Below are 20,775 nucleotides of genomic sequence, written 5' to 3'. Positions count from 1 at the left end.
CCTTCAGGGAGCTGCCGCCATCTCGTCTTCCTGAGCAGGACGTAAACCCTAACAAAACGCGAAGACACAACTGAAAACAGAGCCCTCCTGCCAGCAAGGGCCGAGATCTACCGCGCCGCCATGGCTCTAAGGCCCCCGGAGACGAGGCGGACCGACGGTGGCGCTGACGGGAGGCAAGGAAACCCTAATTTTTTCTTGGGGAGAAGGCAGCCCGCTTCGGTAATTAAACCTTAGGTAGTTACTTCGGTTAGTCTATTCACCCGCTCTACACTCCAAACGATCTTACACATCCTCTGGTAGGTTCGAAGAAATCGTGCCAAAACAACGTGATGGCAACACATGTTGAACATGCATTACGCCACATGTCAGCACTAAATGTGTCGTGGGATAACCTCTGTAAAGGGTGACCAATAACTAGTGATTATGATGAAACTACAACATTGAAAATCAAAATTGATGTAATGTAAACTTAAGAATACGAGCGAATCTTGAAAACTATAAAATCCAAGGTAGTTTCAATAGTGTTCACATGACTATATGTGCCAAGACAGACCACCCCGAGCTCACAAACCTCCCAAAAATTGGAATGTAACTGGCTCGAAGTTAACGCGGCCTAGCCGAACCAGCCCACACGAAAGCAGGTAGACCTACCTTCACAAAAAGAAGCATATCCTAAAAAAAGCCTTTGCTGTCTGAGAGGGCATTAAAAGCTGGAAAGTTCTGTAAGAAAAAAAAGGTTGGAAAGTTGGAGAAAATGAAACAGCGCCGGCGCGTCATCACCAACCACTACCGGCACCCCCCACCAAGCTTATGTCAGGATGCCTCGGCCGCCACCAGAGCTCCCACCGTGGTATGCATCTAGTTAGCTCTTAGTTCTTTGTAGTGTCTGCTGCCATGCCTTGTGACCTAGCTGGGTTGTACTGCCTGTGATGACGAATGATTATATGAGGCAATGCAGAATTATTGAGTCATCAAAATTCGCATCTTATCATGTTATTCCAAATCCTCTCGCTCAGCTTTAAAATTCATGTGCTTTGCATGTAATTTCTCGCTCAATTAACTTATTTGGCTGGTGTCAGTAATGAAGGTAGTGCGCAGCCACGACATAATGCACTATCATGTGTGTGCTCAAATGATATGGATGCCAGTACTGAGTATCATTAGAAGTACACGAGGATTCCAGAAAGTTTTCAAATAGTTTTGCAACCACCACAGCCTTGCCAACAAAAAATTTGAAGTTGGAATCGCTATCATTGTAATTGTGTTTTTAATGGTGGGTGCAAACAAAACAACGCAGGATGTTATCCATTTGCAAGCTTGCCTTGTAGTTTGGACCTGTCATGTCAGTGAAAGATGCTAAACCAAAATCATGAGATTAAGCAGGTGTGAGGCTACGTGGCCACATTATAATATACAAGGTACAAACAAGCAGGTAGTTATGGACCAGTGCGGAATCTCGGAAACATGCAAAGGTTGAATTCACAGTATGAGATCGATCAAAACTTTTGTTTCCTTTCTGTATGAAGTATTCTGTACATTTCTACATATACACACACACTGGGAAAGATCAGCAATCCTTTAAAAGGTGGAAGCCAATCGCATAGTGCAAGAGTAGCAGATGTTGAAGTGTATCTATGAGCTAAGGATGTTTAGGAGAGTAACTCTGCTCTGGACCAATCTCCGGAACAGAATTCCTGCTCCAGCCTCAAGATCTCCAACACTACACTCTAGGACCTGCAACTGCTCCTCCTTGCAAACAACCGAGTTCTTCTTCTGGAATGCTTTGGAGACGAGAGACCATTTTGGCACTGCGATTTGCTTGGACAAGAGGTGTACTGTTGACTCGAGGAGAGAGGTGGTGATCTCCCTAGCCTCGCTCAACAGCCTGACCATCCTGCAGTCCTCCTTGTCGGATGTAACCTTCTTCGCGGCCTTCTTGAAATGTTTCTTCGCCTTCTTCACCAGGCGGGTGTAAGACTGGATCTTGACCTGAACAGCGGTGTCATCTCCTTTTCTGGTCGCCACTTGCAGATCTTGGATAATGGCCTTCAACTCGGTGAAGTCCTCATACATAGCATTGCAGAGATCTAGTAGCTCAAGGGAGCACTCGGTTTCACCTTCCAACATCTTCCTTTGCTGGGAAGAGCAAATTTGGTTGCTAGGAAGGCACATGATCTCTTCAATGGTGCTGTAGATGTCTCCAAGCCTCCTCAAACCATCGGAGATAGTCTCGATGGTCATGGAGGGTGAAGAGATGCTTGCCTCTAGGCTGTGCAGCTCCTCTTCAACCTTGGTGTGAGGCCTAGAAGGCAAACTAACTGATCTAAGATGGCAAGCCATATCTGTTGCTAAGACTCTTTCCTCTGTGTTGAGTACTTGAGGTTTGAAGATATGAGAATGAGAGAGCACCTTTCGGTTTGATGTGTTTAGCCTTCTTCTGAGGCCTATTTATACAGAGGAACTGTATGATACAGCGCCATTCGAATGGTAGGCACAAGGAATCATGCCAACTCATCTCCACAGTTTTGTATACCAAGTTTGTGAGATTTGGTGCAACATTTGGAATCTTAGCCCATGTGTAGTTCAGATTCTTTAGTGCAGTAGCTATTCTTCCAATGAGATATCACATTGTCATGTTCCATTACTTGGCGACAAGAATCAACCGGAAGGTTTACTCTATTGGTGGATCTTGACAAAATTGTGTGTTCTAAATATTTTGTATGGTGTACTAACCGAGTATGGGTTGGTGCATATGTGTTATCTAGTTATTATACATTTACTGAATTGAATAGGTGTGGTGTGTTGCACAACACATGCTACTTGCTTGCTCAACCTTGGATATTCGAGTTGGCTTGATTTGGCCATGGATAGCAAGATCCACTACACAAGGATCCTTTGCTTGTTTCTGAGCAACACATGGCATCTGAATAACATGGCCATCTTGTAGAGACTTGTTGATGAGCATTTCTGAGTAACTGTATTTTCTGAAGATTCGTCTGAGTTAAATGCTCCAAAGTTGTTTTTTCTTGAAGACACTATCAGCAGCATAAACAGTAAACTGACGCTCTAAAAGGTGGGTGCGAATCACAGTGAACCATAGGCAATGTATCATTCAGAAAAGAAACTCTGCTCGGGATCAATCTGCTCAACAAAGTCTAAGCACTGCCCTCGAAACTCCAGTTTCAGTAATTGCTCCTTGTTGCATGGAAGTCTTTTCTTGGGGAACTTCTTGGAGACAAGATACCACTTGTTATAACTCGGCATGACAATTTGCTTCAGTAGGGAAGGCGTGGATGACTGAAGCATTGAAGCAACGACCTCTCTTGCTCCAGCCAACAGTTTGAGCGCCCTGCAACTCTCCTTGTCAGCTGAAGGAGATTTCTTCTTGATCTTCTTCCACTGTTTTGGCCCCATCCTGGTCAGACTGATGAAGGACTGTATCTTGGCCTGAGAGCCAATGTAATTTTCCGACTGCTTGTCTTGAGCTTAGAAAAGCTCTCTAGGATGGCATTGCAGATGTTGATCAGTGCAAGAGAGTGCTCGAGCTCGAGCTTCACAGTTTACCTTTGTTGCTCTGGCAAAGGATAATTTGGCTGCATATGATCTCCTCGATACTATTGTACACACGTAGTCACGTACACACCTCCTGAAGCCATCAAACATTGTATCAATGGTAGCAGAAGGTGAAGAGATGTTCGCCTTCAGAGAAAAGAAGTTTTGCTGGCTAGCCATGGCTGGAATGGGGGATGGTGTGGCGTGCTTTCTATGAATCTGGAAATGGAAGAGAGATTCAGAGAAAAAGAAATTTTGCTTCAATGGTGCTTAACCCGTATGGTTTGCCTCTCTATATAAGCACAAGCCATGCAACGGCTGGCCTTGTAGACAGGAAGAATCTCATCGCTGATGGGGGTGCTGTGCCGCTGCCACTCACCTCCACAACAAGCTGATTTTTCTTTTGTATGTCTAATCAGTGTAAGTAGAATCTCCAACTATTCGCCTTTGCTTGAATTTATGATAACCATGTCATGTCTCCACTATGGGCAGCAAACTCATCTGCATGAGCGTGCAGTTTGATGTCAGATCCAGATCCAGATCATGAGATTGGTGGTGGAGGAGCAGTTGACTTCACCATTGGGCTCCAACACAACACGCTGTGTTTGTCTGGTGAGCATCGCTGGTATGTTCCCACTAGCGCTATAACTTCCACATGTGATCCTTTGCATCCTCAGGGTGCATTGGGTGCTCCTACCTAGGCCTATCACGTTCTCTTGTCCTATGTCATTGGCAGCAAGGAAAGGCACGGCAGTTTACTCGATTATTTTTTGTTCTCGTCATACGTGCATGATCAAATAGTTATTTGATTAGGAATGTTAATATAGTAGCTTTGCATCAGTGTGTATTCTGTCAAAAAAAAGTTCTCAGAGTTCTCAAATAGTTCTTTGATTGGGAATCCTATTGTAGCTCTTAACATCCAATAAGAAAACTGGTCTGGATGAATTAGATTTTCCCTAAAAGAACTTAAACTGAATTCCTGATTGAAACGTTCAGACATCCTGTTTTTGTTCGAGGTGACGTTCTACTACTGTGGTGATATGTTTGACATTTAGTTGATCTTTTCTCTGTTTTACTTGGGTGAAACTCAGTCAAGTCCCCACGGGCGTTGAGATAGTGAGACTGGGAAGTGACCCTTTATCAGTAGAAAAACTGGAATTGAATGGCTACAATTTGGGTGATTGATTATTTTGTTCTACGAATTCCCGTGGAATGAGCTTGATCTGACAAGGTGCATCTATAATTGTGAGATGAAAGCCTGTGACGCTGCCTGGCATGTCTCTAACTAATCTCAGCCACTGCTGGCAGTGACGATCTGCAGCTGTGCACGAGCACATGCGTGCAGTTTAATTCCAGGAGATCAAGATGATGAGATCGACGAGCATGCAATGAAATGATGGATAACTAGTGAGATTGGTGGTTGGTGCTTGCTTGCTGGTGGAATCATAAGTTGACTCTCTTCACCTCAGGGGCAAACGTAGAATGCGATGTGAGTGGTATCTGCTTTGCCTATTTTTCTGGGGTTCCAGAAGACAGGGACGATACTGCTTTCTTCTTCTCTTTTGTGATGAAAAATCAGTGGCAATTTGATACGAGTCTTTGGACAATTCACAAACCAATGTAGAGCATAAATTCCTATACCATTCGAACGAGACCACACGGCATAAAATTGAATATACTCTTCTGGCAGCACCAGAGAGTGTTGCTGAAGCAGGGAGGGCAACTGAAGATTGATGTGCTGGTCAGGATTTTGACTGTTAGCTGTTTCTCAAACCTGTGCCCCAGTTCTTTGGAGTTAACCTGTACCTTTTGTTTGTCTCTGATGAATAGCTGCTGCTGCGACTTTGCATGCTGATGGTCTCCCTGGTAGTTAGTGCTATTCATTTGTGTGGCATCGCTAGCTGGCCCTTATCGACGGCAAATCTCGAGACCATCCCTGTGCCGTTCTTGTCAATTCAGTTTGCAGTTGAATTTGGTGCATCCGTTCATCTAGGTAACTATGATTGATTAGCATCGTGCTGTCATGCTACTCCATTATATTGATTCCGCACGGCCAGCAATTATATGCATGAACTCCTCACGAGAAAAGAAATATTTTATGTGCACGTACTCATTGCAACTCTGCATTAATAATATGAAGTCAGGACCTTTTTAAAAACACAAGTGCAGATCCTGCAATTGATAAGAGATCATCAATATCATTCTTTGTATTTGCAATCATGGCCTCGTGCTTTCCCTCTAAAACATAATAGCATTGCTGCGAGGTTCAGAGTCTCATGAGGATGATAAAGAATCTTCCAAGTACTAGAAGGGTTGGGCGCGCTTTGCTGTGCCGTTGAGGTTGTTGGGTATCTTAAAAAAATACCCACTCTGTTTCAAAATGCGATGTGTATTACTTTTTTGAAAAATCAAACCCTTTTAATTTTGATAAAATTTGTAGATAAATATATCAAATCCGGTATAATTAGATTCATCATGAAATGGGTTTCCATATTATTTTTGTTTAATATTGTGGATGTCGATATTTTTGGCTCTAAACTTGGTCAAAGTTAAAGGAATTTAACTTTCCAAAAAACTAATACCCCTTATATTTTCGAATTGATGGAATATTTAGTTCGGCGGGGCAGGGAGGTGATGGAGTGTTTTTCTATAACACGGTGATTTGGTGGGCCTTTCACGGTGTGATTTTGTGTTATCCGCTAATAAACCCACATTTATATGAGGAAACTTCTACGTAGGTACCCGCATGTATTATATTGATGCTACGGTATCAGATGGTGCCCTTTTTTCTAGGTAGTGGGAGGGTGCGCAAGATTGGTATGTTTTTATAGGCCAGTTGCTACTGTTTGATTTGAAAAATCATTGGCCCGATCAAAATAGTAAACCAAATATAAAATCGAATACCTCAATCGAATGAAAGAACTTCAAAATTAGAGAACATAGTGAATTAAAATAATTGAATGAGAGAGCTCCTCGAGAAATTGTTGACCCGGTTAAAATCGAGTGACCCAATTCTAAATTGAACACATCAATTAATTGTGATGCCTTAAAAATTAGGAAGCATAGTGTATAGTATTAAAGAAATGAACGAGAGAGCTTTGAGAAATTGTTGATCTGGTCAAAAATCGGGTGAACCAATTCCAATAAGAGACCTCAATTGATTGTGAGGCCTTAAAATTTAGGGAGCTTACAATTGTTGACCCGGTCAAAATTGAGTTGAATCAATTCTAAATTGAAAACATCAATTAATTGTGAGGCCTTAAAAATTAAGAAGCATGGTGTATAATATAAAAGAATTGAATGAGAAAGTTTTGAGAAATTGTTGACCCGGTCAAAATTGGGCGACCTAATCTCAATTGGAGACCTCAATTGAATGTGGGCTCTTTAAAACTAGGGAGCTTAGTGTTATAGAGGATATCCATTTTGCCGGGTATTCCTATCTTTATTTTAGCTGCTCGTGGTTGTTAACCTCATGTAAAAGAGTCTGGTACAGAAGCCGGGATTACCCCTTTTGAGAAAAAAAGTAGAAGAGTCTGGTAGTCTTGTTCTGTGGTAATGATCTCATCCAATCAGACTAGAGAATGGATGTGGATGAGCTTTACTGTTACTGAAGCAGTGTGACCTAAAGATAAATTTTAACATGCGGGACTTTTGAGCAGGTACTCCACTAGTACAAGAAAGCTTAGTAGTGGCATACCAAAATGGCCATTAGTGGTGTGTGTGTGGGTGGGGGGGGGGGGGGCTAATATGGCACCACTGATAAATGTTACTAGTACCATATCACACGCGAAGGCCGCTTGTTGCTCCCCGCGAGCACCCGGGTGCCAAACCCTAGCCGCCGTCCACCACCACTCGTCCTCCCGAGAGTAGGTCATCTGGGCCGTCCTAGCCGACCCGGCCCGTTAGCACGCCAGCACGGCACGACACGCCAGGGACCATGCTTGGGCCTGGAGGCTGGGCACGCGGGCCGACACGGCACGACCCGTTTATTTATTTTATTTGGAACTTTTTATATATAGATGGCCTAAAGAACATCCCAGTAGACCAAAACTGGCCCAAAATACAGCCTAGCAGTTCAAACAACATGTGGGCCTACCGTGCTTGGCGTGCCGCCCTGTCGGTCCAAATAGCAGTTGGGTCATCCTGGGCCTGAGTGCCCCGCATGAGGGCCGGCATAGCATGGCCCGTTTACTAACCATGCTGGGCCGGGCCGGCCCGTTTGGAGAGCTCTGGTTCTCTCCTCACGCCGCCATGCAAAGCCCGCGCGGCATCGGCGTGCACCTTTCTCACGCTTTGGCATGGATGGGGACGGCGCGGTCGTTTCAACCATGCAAAGGAGCATAGCTGCGTGGCGCGGAGGCGCAAGGAGTCACGGTTTGTCGGAGGTTTAACCAAGTTCAGGCCCTTGTGATGGGTAATACCCCTAGTCCTGCTTTATGTATATTGGTACTAGCTTACAACATACATGTTGTGGGTAGATTGGATATCCCCTACCTGGAAAGGGCTCTCGATGCCTTATATAGGCATCCTACTATTAGTAAACTAGAAAGTTATCTTTGGGCTATCCCCCACAATCCGATCTCGTATAGTTACAAGGATCATATCTCCCGCCACAGTTTGATCTGAGAAACAGTGTCCCTTTTCTTATCTTCTCCGGGTGTCGTCTTTGGTGCATCGTGCTGTAGGCCAAAGAGTCCATAGACACTCACTAGTTGACTTAGTCTATCCATACTTGTTGGGTATAAAATGCGATACCTCATCCATAATAATCGACACCTAAGCAATCTTGGTAGAAAAGCTTAAAACTTGGCCACTAAAATTTGAGTAGATTTAAAATACGTCTATACAAAAGTTACGCCTTTGCAGTTCAGTTGAAGCCTCCGAGCCGACCATTTGGTGACTCAAAGTTGCACGTAAAAGTGTGTAATGGTCAGTTCTGAGTCTAGCTTATATATACCCCATGTTCCCACCAGTTCACTGAAGAGTTTTATTTCAAATATCCACTTCTAAGAGAGAACCTTTAAGTCTTATGCTGAGCCAAATAACATTCTACTCCAACATTCATGCCAAACTTTAAATATGTCTTCTACTTCTTGGTTTCTAGGCAATCTTTGAGCCACCCAACCTCTCTCTTTCAAAACAGGCTTTCACCCTGCTTTATATATAAAACAAAAACCCGAAGAAAGTACACGTTGAACGATACAAGGTGGTGATGTAGCCCTCATACAATGCCGATCTCAGGAAATCGGAACACGCGAGACACACGCGACTATGCTACCGACATAAAGCACAGGAAGAACTTAGAACAACGCCACGCTACATCCTATAACACCTAAGCTCCACGACGACGCCCCCATGAGGGCAAACGGCGTTGAGCGCAGCCGCTGCCGAGTCCACACCGGATAAAGGTTTTCACCTGGAACCTGGACATGAAGAGGAGCACCATGACGATGTCTTCAAGAAGAAAGTGGCGCCCGCGAGCGTCGCCGCCGTCCGCGACAAAGCGCAGAGCTTTCGCTCAATACCTCCCCTGTGCCACCAGGAGGTCTCCAGGACAAGCGCGCTGAGGACAAAACTCTAGATCCGGATCGGGGCGCTGCCACTGCCAAAGGCAGAGAACGGCCCAAGCCATCAACTGCTCCCGCCCGCCGCCCACATGACCGAGGGGGATTGCCACCACTGTCGCCATGGCGCCCGCCAGAGAGCCAACCATGCAGACCGCCTTCCTGGGCTGCCGCCCCGGCATCCAAGGCCCGAAACCTCACCATCCGCTCACTTCACAACGTACTAGGCACGATAGGAGCAAAAGGACATCATCCACTCCTCGCCCTACATCAGGCACTAGATCTGGGTTTGCACCTCCACGGTAGGAAGCCCCCACACCTGCGTGCCCAACTAGTCCCGGTGGGCCAGGGGGACATGATCCAGTGCCTGCTAGCGGCCACCGCGAAGCAAGCCTCGACCATATCCCTATGACATTGGCCCAGGCAAGCACTCACGATGCCACACTCGTGGCCATCGTCGCCAATCCACCCGACGGAGTAGCAACGTCACGACCACCTCCACCTCGCACCGTGCCCACAAGGAGGCAGACCTCGCCCGTGGACACCACCCGGACCGAGCCCACCATCCCTACCCAGAGTAAGAACCCTTGACCCGCCTCCAGTCTTGAACTGGTCCGCCCGAGTGCGAGTCCTGGATCCAAGACGCCCACGGTCTGGATCAAGGAGAAGGAATGGCGCCACCACCGCCCTGCGCTGCCTACCGAAACCATGCCGCCAGATCTGCGACGATGAGGACCCTACAGGATCGCACCACCATCACTACGCCCACCGCAGCAACCCGCACGGGACACCGGCACCACCCAGCGCCGCCCGCTGTATAGCAGGCGCCAAAGGTGGCTTGAACACAACCAGCACGCCACCGCCAAGGGCAAGACGCACAACCCGACACGCCCACACCCCCCGCCCACTAGATCCGTGCCGGGAGCAGACCACTCTCGCCGCCACCACCTTCCAGAGCCCCTGCTGGAGCTCCAGCCACCTCCCACGCCGCGAGCACACCACCTGGGGCCATATCTGGCCGGACCTAGCCAGGGAACCACCTGCACGCCATCGCCGAAGTCAACCTCGTTGCAGCCGCAGCGCCAAAGACCGGTAGCAGCCAGCCACCGTGCCGCCGTAGCCGCACGAGCCAGCGAGCCACTCGCCCGTTTCTACGACGAAGGGCCCCGCGCCAGCCCCAAGCGCCTACTCGAGCAGCTGTCCTATGCCAGCATGCGCAGAGCGGAGAGCACAAGGGCCCCGCTGCCACCTACGCTGGCCGGGCTTTGCCCGGTGGCGCCTCGTGGCGGCGGCGAGGGAGGAGGGCCGTGAAAGGAAGGGAGGTGGCCGGGCGCTAGTGATTGCCCCCGGTCGTCCACGGGGGCGATGCGGGGGAGGAGAGGGGAAAGGGGATCCGGCCCCGATGGCTTTTCCTGGTTGGTCGGTTCGGCTCCTACCGCTTGCCAAGCAAGTGTATCTTGTTACTTTGGGAGGGTGTGCGCCTCCTAGATCGGCTAAGTGTGTTTGGAGCCTTCACTGTGTAAATGAATAAAAAAGTTTGTGAGGGCTAGGTGTCGGGGTTCTGGAACGACACCTATGGGATCCCTCGACGGAATCCCTTCTACGATTGGCGGGGCGTGGGGCTGCGCAAAGAGTGGGTCTAGAAGATCAACTCAGGGGGATTTTTACCCAGGTTCGGGCCGCAAACGATGCGTAAAACCCTAGTCTTGCTTTGTGTGTATTTAGTGTTCTTGAGCTCTTGAGCTAGCTGCGGTGCATCCCTAGTCCAAAAAGTCTGAATCCCCCCTCAGTACGCCTCGGACCTCCTTTTATATGTCAAAGGGATTGCCACAGTGGCACACAGGAGGTGGAAAGTATGTACAATGTACAAATCTATCTCCTGTCCTAGGACAAACACATTTAATGCGCCGACTTTGTGTCCTCTTGCTTTATCGGGGACGGTAAAGAAGCTCGTCCCATCCGTCGCCGCCTCGCCTTGCTCTGACGCGTGTCCAGGCCGATGAGGCATGCAGCGCCACGCTGGCTGGCTGGCTGTTGAGCTGGTGCGGTGGCAGGGTCTTCACGAAGATCTGCATGCCACCACGCAGGTGCTTGGCTGGTTGGCCTAGAAGACGCATGCTGCCACGCAAGTGCGTGCCTGGTTGGCAGGCTGGTTGCCACGTCGGAATGGGCGCGGGGCAGCGAAGCTCTGGCAAGTGCGGGCTTGGCCTCGGCCCCGCAGACGCTCCCGGCAAGGGCCTTGCCGGGATCTCGTGGGCGTCCCCGGCAAGGGTCTTGCCGGGAGGGGGAGGGCGGCTTGTGAGCGTCCCCGACAAGGGTCTTGCCGGGGGTCTTCGGTCGTCCCCGGCAAGATCTTGCCGGGGGTCTTCACCTTCTGGTTCTCATCTAGGCTTGCAGGCCTTTGGTTTCCACAAAGATCTGCATGCCACCATGCAAGGCACTCCCGAGCCTTGGTCTTGATGTTGTCGATGGCGTCATAACTCTCAGGCTCAAGGGTGGCGTTCTTGCTGGTGTTGGGCAAGTTGTCCCAGCAAGGCTCTTGCCGGGGCCATGTAGGCCGCCCCGGCAAGGCTCTTGCCGGGGGAAACCCATCTTATCCCTTCGCTCTTTATGCTTCCGGCTTGAGTGCTGCCTTGGCAACCTTGTATCTTTGCTTCCTCTGCTTCGTCAAGCATGGCCGGCTACGACTGCCCGTGCACAAGTAAAGGGGTACATAAGGGCCCCTACTTTTGTACACCGACAGGAGCCCCCGGGCCTGGTCCACACAGAAGCGCAAGGCGTTGTTGGGCCAGGCCCAGAACGGTGCACAGGCACGCGTGGCAGAGTTTTAATTGCGGTAACTCCTTCACCAGTTGCGCTTCCCCATGACCCACATTGAGTGCGTGATGTGGGGGTCGTGCGTGGGATGACCGCAGCATGCTTGCGTCACCTTGCGGTGAATAGTAAAGAGGCGGCCCATGTCTTCCCCATAAAAAAGGGAAAACTATAGGTCTGCTTCTCATTTACTCTCCTCGCCTCTCTCAACCTTGGAACCGTCGTTCCACGTTTCCCACCATGCCCGTATTTTTCGCCACGTACGATGCATGCATGGCGTGGGGTAGGTGATGGACGCGCGGGATATGGGAAGGCGCGCCATGGCCGATACCCATGCGCCTTTGAGTGGCGCGGGGAGGGCGGTCGACGACCTCACTCGTCGCCAACTTAATGAGCCAGACTTGAAAGGGCTCTTCAGAGGCGTAGAGCCAGTCTTCAGCCTTCCCTGCTTGGCTATAAAATGGGGACTCAGGAGGAGGAGAGGCATCCCCTCGCGTCGCCTCCATTCTCCATCCACCACTATGCCGAGAGGGCGCGGCCGCGGCCATCCTTCTGCGGAGGCGACTAGATCTTCCTCTCGTCAAAGAGCCACGATGGTTAAGGAAGAGCCAGACACCCAAGGTGGAGGCGCCGGACGGAGGCGCGGTCGGTGAGGCGGTCGAGGCAGAGGTGGGCGCGGAAGGGGGACACCTGCGACGTCACCATCCCCATCACCATCTCCATCACCATCTCCTCCTGCTTCGTCGAGCGGCCATGTCGGGGACACGGCGCTGGAGTTCATCTTGCAGTTGCGCGAGCCGCCGCGTAGCCGCCTTCGCCTTCCCGAGGCGTTCATGAGGGTGCTAGAGATCGACCAGCCGCCGAGGCTGAGGCTTCACATGAAGGGGTGTTGCAATGGCGACATGTGGGTGAACACAAGGTTCCCCGTCCCTCATGTAATGCTCCTTCGTCGGGGTTGGAAAACCTTCGCACGCGCCCACTGCTTGATGAAGGGGCACATTCTCTACTGCAAGTTACTAGAGAGCGACCTGCTCTCCATCAAGGTCTTCGGGCGCTCGGGACACAGGCTAGGGTGCTGTGCGGAGAGCTCGATCGACGACGAGAGCTCCTCCTCGAGCGACGGCGACGAGGAGGGGACCGGTGGGGAGGACGACGGGGACGGGTCCGACTAGACGTCGGACGCCCCGTCCCTAGGCGACGCCGGCAGCAGCACCATCAGCACCTGGCCTTCTCCCCGGCGGAGTGATTTACTGGGGAGGGGTAGTTCTTGGCGGTGGCTCCTCGGGCCAGCTCCTTGAACTTCTCGGGGCCGTCGCTTTCAGCGGCTGGCGCTGGAGGGCTAGAGAAGACGAAGAAGGCGGGTGGCGGGCTGTCAAGTCGGAGTACGATGGCATCGACACCTTCATCTCGTATTGTTGGCCCGCTGCCTCATCTTCCAGCTTTTTCCTGGGCACCGTCATCACCAGCTCTCTTCTCGGCGGTCGCCGGGACGTTCTCTTGGTGTCTTTTGCTGCTCGTACCTCGCCTAGGCTCCCCTTTTGCCCTCCTGCTATCCCGATCCGCTTCCTGAGAGGGACAAGAAAGGGATTACGGGCACCTTATCTTTTCTTTTAAATCTTAAGCCCGCGGGCACTTGTCGAATTTAGGCTTTGTAACCCCTTGCTCATGTTTACGTCCGTATGAATTGTACTCGTTTAATCAACGTATTAATGAAAAAGGGTGTTTGCCGAGTTCTTTTGTGCGTGAGCGAGGCCCACACTAAGGAGCGAGTCCTTGTTATTTCAAGCAAACAACATCGCCCGGCAACAAACCTTGCCGTCCTCCCGCTTTATACCACGACTATACCCACGCCCTTGGCGGGAGTAGGGGCAAAGTAGGATCGGGCCCTTCGTACGTTCAAGTTTCCTACAGAAGTGCATAGCGTGGGGGGGGCTTATCTGAAGCTGCAGCCCCCGGCAACCTCGGCTTGCTGGGGTTGGGGGTGTCGATCCGTCTTCTTTCCTTCGAACGGTTCCGCAGAAGCACCTGTGCAGCCTGCGAACCAAAAAGGACTGGAAGAGATAGAAAGACACGCACTCGACCTCTATGCTAGGGGTTAGTTCCCGCCAAGCACTATCAACCCTACTAGAGAGGGAGACTCAACCTAGCATGCATGCTAATTTGTAGGGCGGCAGCGCTTCATTCATTTATCTGTTGCTCAGGGTCTGTGCCTGGCTTTGTACATAGGGTTACATGCCTCGTCGGCAAGGCTAGTACAAAAAAGGGGGTTGCCGGGGATCCCGACAACCACGCCTTAAGGGTAAAACTTGCGAAGATGTTCGATGTTCCAGGAATTGCTCACTGGAATGCGATCCTCGGTCTCCAGGCGGACTGCTGTAACGCCCACGATGCGGCTATATCTCCCACGTGTCGAAGCACGACTTAGAGGCATAACCGCATTGTAAGCAATGTCGCAAGTGAGGTAATCTTCACACAACCCATGTAATACATAAGGGAATGAGATACATAGTTGGCTTACAATCACCACTTCACACAATACATGAATAAAGCATTACATCATCCGTATACAATCAAGGTCCGACTACGGAACCAAAATAAAAGAAGACTACCCCAAAAGCTACACAGATCCCCGATCGACCCAACTGGGCTCCACTGCTGAACAACTGGAAACGAAACAAAATAACGAACACGATCTTCATCGAGCTCCTCCTTGAGCTCGGTTGCATCACCTGCACGATATCATCGGCACCTGCAAGCTGGTTTGGAAGTATCTGTGAGTCACGGGGACTCAGCAATCTCACACCCTCGCGATCAAGACTATTTAAGCTTATGGGAAGGGTAAAAGGTATGAGGTGGAGCTGCAGCAAGCGACTGACATATTTGGTGGCTAACATACGCAAATGAGAGCGAGAAGAGAAGGCAAAGCACGGTCGAGAATCTATGATCAAGAAGTGATCCTAGAGCAACCTACGTCAAGCATAACTCCAACACTGTGTTCACTTCCCGGACTCCGCCGGAAAGAGACCATCACGGTTACACACGCGGTTGATGCATTCTAATTAAGTTAAACTTTAGGTTTTCTACAACCGAACATTAACAAATTCCCATCTGCCCATAACCGCGGGCACGGCTTTCGAAAGTTCAAAACCTTGCAGGGGTGTCCCAACTTAGCCCATCACAAGCTCTCATGGTCAACGAAGGATATTCCTTCTCCCAAGACAATCCGATCAGACTCGGCATCCCGGTTATAAGACATCCTCGACAATGGTAAAACAAGTCCAGCAAAGCCACCCGAATGTGCCGACAAATCCTGATAGGAGCTGCACATATCTCGTTATCTGGGCACACTCAGATGAGACTAGCTACGAGTAAAACCAACCCTCAAGTTTTCCCGAGGTGGCCCCGCAGGCAGCTCAGTTCGGACCAACACTTAGAGAAGCACTGGCCCGGGGGGGGGGGGGGTTAAAATAAAGATGACCCTTGAGTCTGCAGAACCCAAGGGAAAGAAAAGGCTAGATGGCGAATGGTAAAACCAATGTTGGGCCTTGCTGGAGGAGTTTTATTCAAGGCGAACTGTCAAGGGGTTCCCATTATAACCCAACCGTGTAAGGAATGCAAAATCCGGGAACATAACACCGATATGACGGAAACTAGGGCGACAAGAGTGGAACAAAACACCAGGCATAAGTCCGAGCCTTCCACCCTTTACCAAGTATATAGATGCATTAATATGAATAAGAGATATTGTGATATCCCAGAAAAATATCCATATTCCAACAAGGAACAAACTCCAATCTTCACCTGCAACTAACAACGTTATAAGAGGGGCTGAGCAAAGCGGTAACATAGCCAACAACGGTTTGCTAGGACAAGGTGGGTTGGAGGCTTGGCTCAACAATATGGGAGACATGATAAGCAAGTGGTAGGTATCGCAGCATAGGCATAGCAAAAAAGCGAGCAACTAGCAAACAAAAATAGAAGTGATTTCGAGGGTATGGTCATCTTGCCTGAGATCCGCAAGGAAGAAGAACGAGTCCATGAAGAAGACAAATGGACGTAGTCGAACGGATCCTCACAAATGCGACGTTATCGGAACTAACCCGAAGAAGCAACATCGGAAAGAAGCAAAACAACATAATAAACAACCACCACATAATCATGGCATGATGCGTAATCAAGTATGATGCATGTCCGGTTTAATGAGGCATGGCATGGCAAAATGCACAAACAATCCTAAAATTAAGTGGAGCTCAATATGCAACGGGATGCATATTGACGGAACACCACATTCAAGTTATTTAGTTCGATCTCGTTTATGTACCCAACAAGATTAAATGTTGTTCGCATGGCAAGAGGTGAAGCATAACAAAACTACACCATCTAAACAATTTCAATGGGGCCGGATATAACAAATAACGAATCCGGTAAATCCCCATATGCATATATTAGGTTTGGTACTGTTCTGCCCTAAACCAAATTTTATAGTTGTTAAACATGCAAAGTGATGCCACCATGTTAAACTAGGCAAAATTCTACCACATTTACATATAAAGTTTATTAGAAACCGAGCTACGGTTATTTAGTTATGATTTAAACCGTTTTAGCAAGTTATTTAAGCAAATTTAAACAAACAGCATTTTAAACATTGTAAACATAGATGAAAGTTGCATATTATTAAACTAGATGAAATTCTAAGCAAGTTTCATATTAATTTTGTTTTAAACCGATGCACGGTTGGTGAGTTATAAAATGCATGATGTTGGAGGGCTTAACTGTAAAACTGGCAAACTTCGGAAAATAGCTAAATCGCCGATCCTAAAAAAACTACACGGACCGGATCTAAGCAGAGGTCCACATGAATAGAGAGAAAAAAAGGGCACTGGGGCTGCTAACCCATGGGCCAAGCCCAGTAAGCGGATGAGGCCGGAGGCGGGCTGGGCTTTGTGCGCAGATCTGGGCCGTTCGGGGCATGGCCCATGTGGAGGTGCATGAGGAGGCGGCCTAGGGGGTGTGGTCGAGCAGGCTGGATCTGCGGCTAGGCGCGTGCGTCCTCTCCTGCTTGATACAGAAGCAGGGGAGGTCGAGCGGTCAACGAAGGACGGTGACGCCTCACTGGACTTGGCGCGGTCGCGGTCAAGGGCTGGAGGCGGCCAGCTGCAGGATGCAGGGCACGGGAGACTCCCTGGCGACGGCGTGGATCCGGACGACGAGGGCAGCGCGGGACTTGACGGAGGAGCTGAAGCAGATCGGACGGCGGCAGCAAGATGCTTGGAGCTCCATGGCCATGGCAAGGCCTCTGGTTACCTGGTGCTCCGGTCGGCGAAGTCGAGGGAGGCAGAGACGGCAGGGAGGGGAGGTGCTGCACGGTTCCTGCAGAGACATGGGAGAGAGAGGGGAACACGCTGTGAGAGAGGGGCAAGGGAGGAAGAAGAGCGAGGGAAGGAGGCAAGGCAGGGCGCTGGGCATGTGGTCGCCGGCGGCGACGCTTGCAGGGAGGTCCGGCGGTTGGGGAAAGGATCCGGGCGGCGAGGAAAAGCTCGACGAGGCAGGGGCTTGGCGCGGGCTTGACGGGGTTCTGCTGGCGCTGCTAAACGTCAGGAGGACGGAGAGGACAGCGCAAGGCGGCGGTGGAGCAACTGGGCACGGGGAAATGGCCTGGTGGTGCGGTGATCGGTGGCTGTCCTCGGGTGGAGCTCGTGCTGAATCGACGGGTGGCGCTACGGCAAGGTGGAGTTGGATTGGTGGGTGGCTGCAAGATGCGGTTGGATCGAGGCGAGGAGGTGGATTGGATGTGGATCCCGAGGAAGATACGGTAGGTGGCGGCGGCTCGACGGGACAAAGTCCCTAGATTTTAGGGTTTGTCCAAAATCACTAAGGGTGGACTATATATACCTCACAGATTAGGTTAGGGGCTACCCCGGTCCCTCTGATCATAAATGGACGCTCGGGAAAAATAGGCTAGGGAGCCCAAATAAGAAAACAGAGACGTTTTGTAGATGTTTGGGGATGATCCAGACACAACGGTGGCGACAGTCCGGGTCGGGTTCGGGACAACTTTCGGACGCGTGCGAGGGGCCGATGCACTGTGCAAAGAGGGGTAGGCAAGGGCCTAGGTGGACTGTGGCGAGGCTGAGAGGAGAGAAGAGAGAGAGAGAGGGCCCGACGGCAGTTTCCGGAGACCGAAAACGTCCGACGATAGACCGACTATAATGCCGCTATAGTTTAACGGTTAGGCTATCAAACGAATTCCGAATGCGATGAAACTTGACAGGCGGTCTATCTACACTATAATAAGACCACACGCCAACTTTCAACCCAATCCGAGAACATTTTCTGACCACTTATAAAATACTATTTCGGACAAGCCGCGGGCGCGTGCAAGTGTGTCTGGGCTCAGAACGGACAACAGACGGAACGAGGAGACCGGGACGGATGCAAGTTTTGAAAACATGATGATGCAATGCACATGATACATGACAAGATGCAACACGCAAGCGAATGACATGGCAACGACGGTGAATAAGTGGAAGACACCTGGCGCAACGGTCTTGGGGCGTCACAACTGCGCCGGGCCTGGTGACTCGTATTACCCGATAAGGGCCTTCCCACTTTGGCGTCAACTTGTTTGAATTCTTGGTGGATTGAATTCGCCGAAGAACAAGGTTGCCTTCCTCAAGGCTTCGGGCGTTAACCTTGCGGCTATGATAGCGGCGCAAGGCTTGCTGGTAACGAGCGGCTCGCACAACAGCCTGAAGACGATCTTCCTCAAAGAGCGTCGCATCATCTTGGCGCAACTGCTCTTGCTCAAGCTCATCATAAGCGAGCACTCGAGGAGACCCGTATATGAGTTCCTTAGGGAGAACTGCTTCTGCCCCGTATACCAGGGCAAAGGGTGTCTGGCCAGTGGCTCGATTTGGTGTCGTTCTGATTGACCAAAGAACCGTTGGAAACTCATCAATCCAGCGCCTTCCGCACTTGTGTAGCCTGTCAAAAGTTCTGGTCTTGAGGCCTCGCAACACTTCCGCATATTGCCTTCTCAGCCTGGCCGTTGCTTCTGCGATGAGCAACAGAAGCAAAACAAACCTTGTCGCCGAGGTCTTGAATGTACTGCATGAAGGTGCGGCTCGTGAACTACGCGTCGTTATCGGTGATGACTCTATTTGGCACACCAAAACGGCAAACTAGTCCCTTGAAGAACTTGACGGTTGATTGTGCTGTCACCTTTCGCACCGGTTCCACTTCCAGCCACTTTGTGAACTTGTCGATTGCAACATACAAGTACTCAAAGCCCCCGATAGCACGGGGAAAGGGGCCCAGTATGTCGAGCTCCCAGACCGAAAAGGGCCAGGAAAGAGGGATTGTTTGAAGGGCTTGGGCTGACTGATGAAGCTTCTTCGAATGGAACTGGCACGCTTCACACTTGGTTACTAGGGCAGTCGCATCCTGAAGAGCGGTGGGCCAGAAGAAACCTTGCCAGAACGCTTTGCCGGCAAGGGCTCTCGACCCTATGTGAGAGCCACACATGCCTCCATGTATCTCTGCCAACAGTTTCAGTCCGCCCTCCTGAGGAATGCACTTCAGTTTCACGTCGTTCGGTCTCCTTCCATATATGGCATCATCCACAAACTGGTACATGCTGGACCGGCAGGCTACTTTCTTTGCCTCTTCCTGTTCCTCGGGGAGCTCACCTGTTTGGAGGAAACGGATGGTGCGTTGCGCCCATGCTGGAGCCTGGGGCTCGACGGCAAGGACTAAAGGCTCATCTTCGGCCGTAGGAGCAGCTGCTCCTACGGTCAGGGCTTGGGGCCCTGCCGGGGGCTGCTGCTCCCCGGCAAGCTTGGGGCACCCGGCGATGTCCTTGCCGGCGGCTCCTGGGAGCTCAACGGGAAAGTACTTACCGGGGCCTGCCTTCCTTCCCTTGTTCTGTCCTGCTGATGGCTCAATGGATGGCTGGGTCAGTTGAAGCACAAAGGTACCTGGTTCCATAGGCAACTTGAGGGCAGCGCGTTTCGACAGGTCGTCGGCAATGCTGTTCTCCGCTCGGGGAACATGCTCTGCTTGCAGACCGTCAAAACGCTCTTCCAACTTCCTAATCTCTTCGATGATGAACTCTTGTCGCTCCAAAGCTTGCTTTCTGACCTTCTGCTTGACGGGCCGCGCATGGGGACAGACAGTAAGGTGGTGCTCAATCTCCCCCTGGGAACGTCGGGAATGTCGGATGCTTGCCATGCAAACACGTCGACATTTGCCCGCAAGAAGGCGACGAGCGCGCTTTCCTATTTGCTGTCGACGGTGGCACTTATGGTAAAAGCTCCACCCGTGCCATCCTCCTTGACGGGCACCTTCCTGGTTTCTGGCAGGGCCGCCTTGGAACTCTTGCTCCTGTTGGCGGAGCTCTCTGGCACGTCCTCAACGGTAATGCGGCGCTCCGAAGAGGTGCGTTTGCCGGAGGAGGTGCAGGAGTCCTTGCCGGGGTCGGAAGTCTTGCCAGAAGGGGCCTTGTCGAAAGAGGCAAAGGCCTTGCCGATTTTCTTCCCTCCCCAGGCCTCAGCGGCAGGAACAGGCGCCTTGGCGGCAGCCGCTGCAACTGCCTCCCTGTAGAGCTGGTCGGCGCAGATGAGCGCGTCCTTCTTGTCGGTGGGGACGGTGATGATGTTCATCGGCCCGGGCATCTTCAACGTGTTGTAAGCGTAATGTGATGCCGCCATAAACTTGGCCAGCGCTGGGTAGCCGAGGATCCCATTAAAAACGATCTTCTCTGTCCGATAGTTTAGCTCGCCCCCATATGTGACGGGCAACGTGACTTTGCCCTTCGGCTGACTCCTCCCCGGATTGACCCCTTGAA

General features: G+C 50.7%; 1 protein-coding gene across 1 annotated transcript; it reads right to left on the bottom strand.

Moving 5' to 3' along the window:
- Nucleotides 1-1,454: 1,454 nt before the first annotated feature.
- Nucleotides 1,455-3,867, bottom strand: LOC125528308 (uncharacterized). Its single transcript, XM_048692803.2, has one exon. It carries the CDS (start codon nt 2,338-2,340, stop codon nt 1,633-1,635), a length of 708 nt encoding a protein of 235 aa, XP_048548760.1. The 5' UTR covers nt 2,341-3,867; the 3' UTR covers nt 1,455-1,632.
- Nucleotides 3,868-20,775: the final 16,908 nt, after the last annotated feature.

The sequence above is a fragment of the Triticum urartu genome, chromosome 7A, assembly GCF_056163025.1.
Source record: "Triticum urartu cultivar PI428250 chromosome 7A, HENAU_Tu73, whole genome shotgun sequence".
In the NCBI taxonomy this organism is placed as follows: Eukaryota; Viridiplantae; Streptophyta; class Magnoliopsida; order Poales; family Poaceae; genus Triticum; species Triticum urartu.
Note: the sequence above shows the minus strand (reverse complement) of the source record. Positions and strands in the feature narration are given on the sequence as shown.

What these genes read in the sequence shown, in the direction of transcription:
- LOC125528308 (XM_048692803.2), bottom strand. Translation starts at nt 2,340, where the DNA reads ATGGCTTGCCATCTTAGATCAGTTAGTTTGCCTTCTAGGCCTCACACC.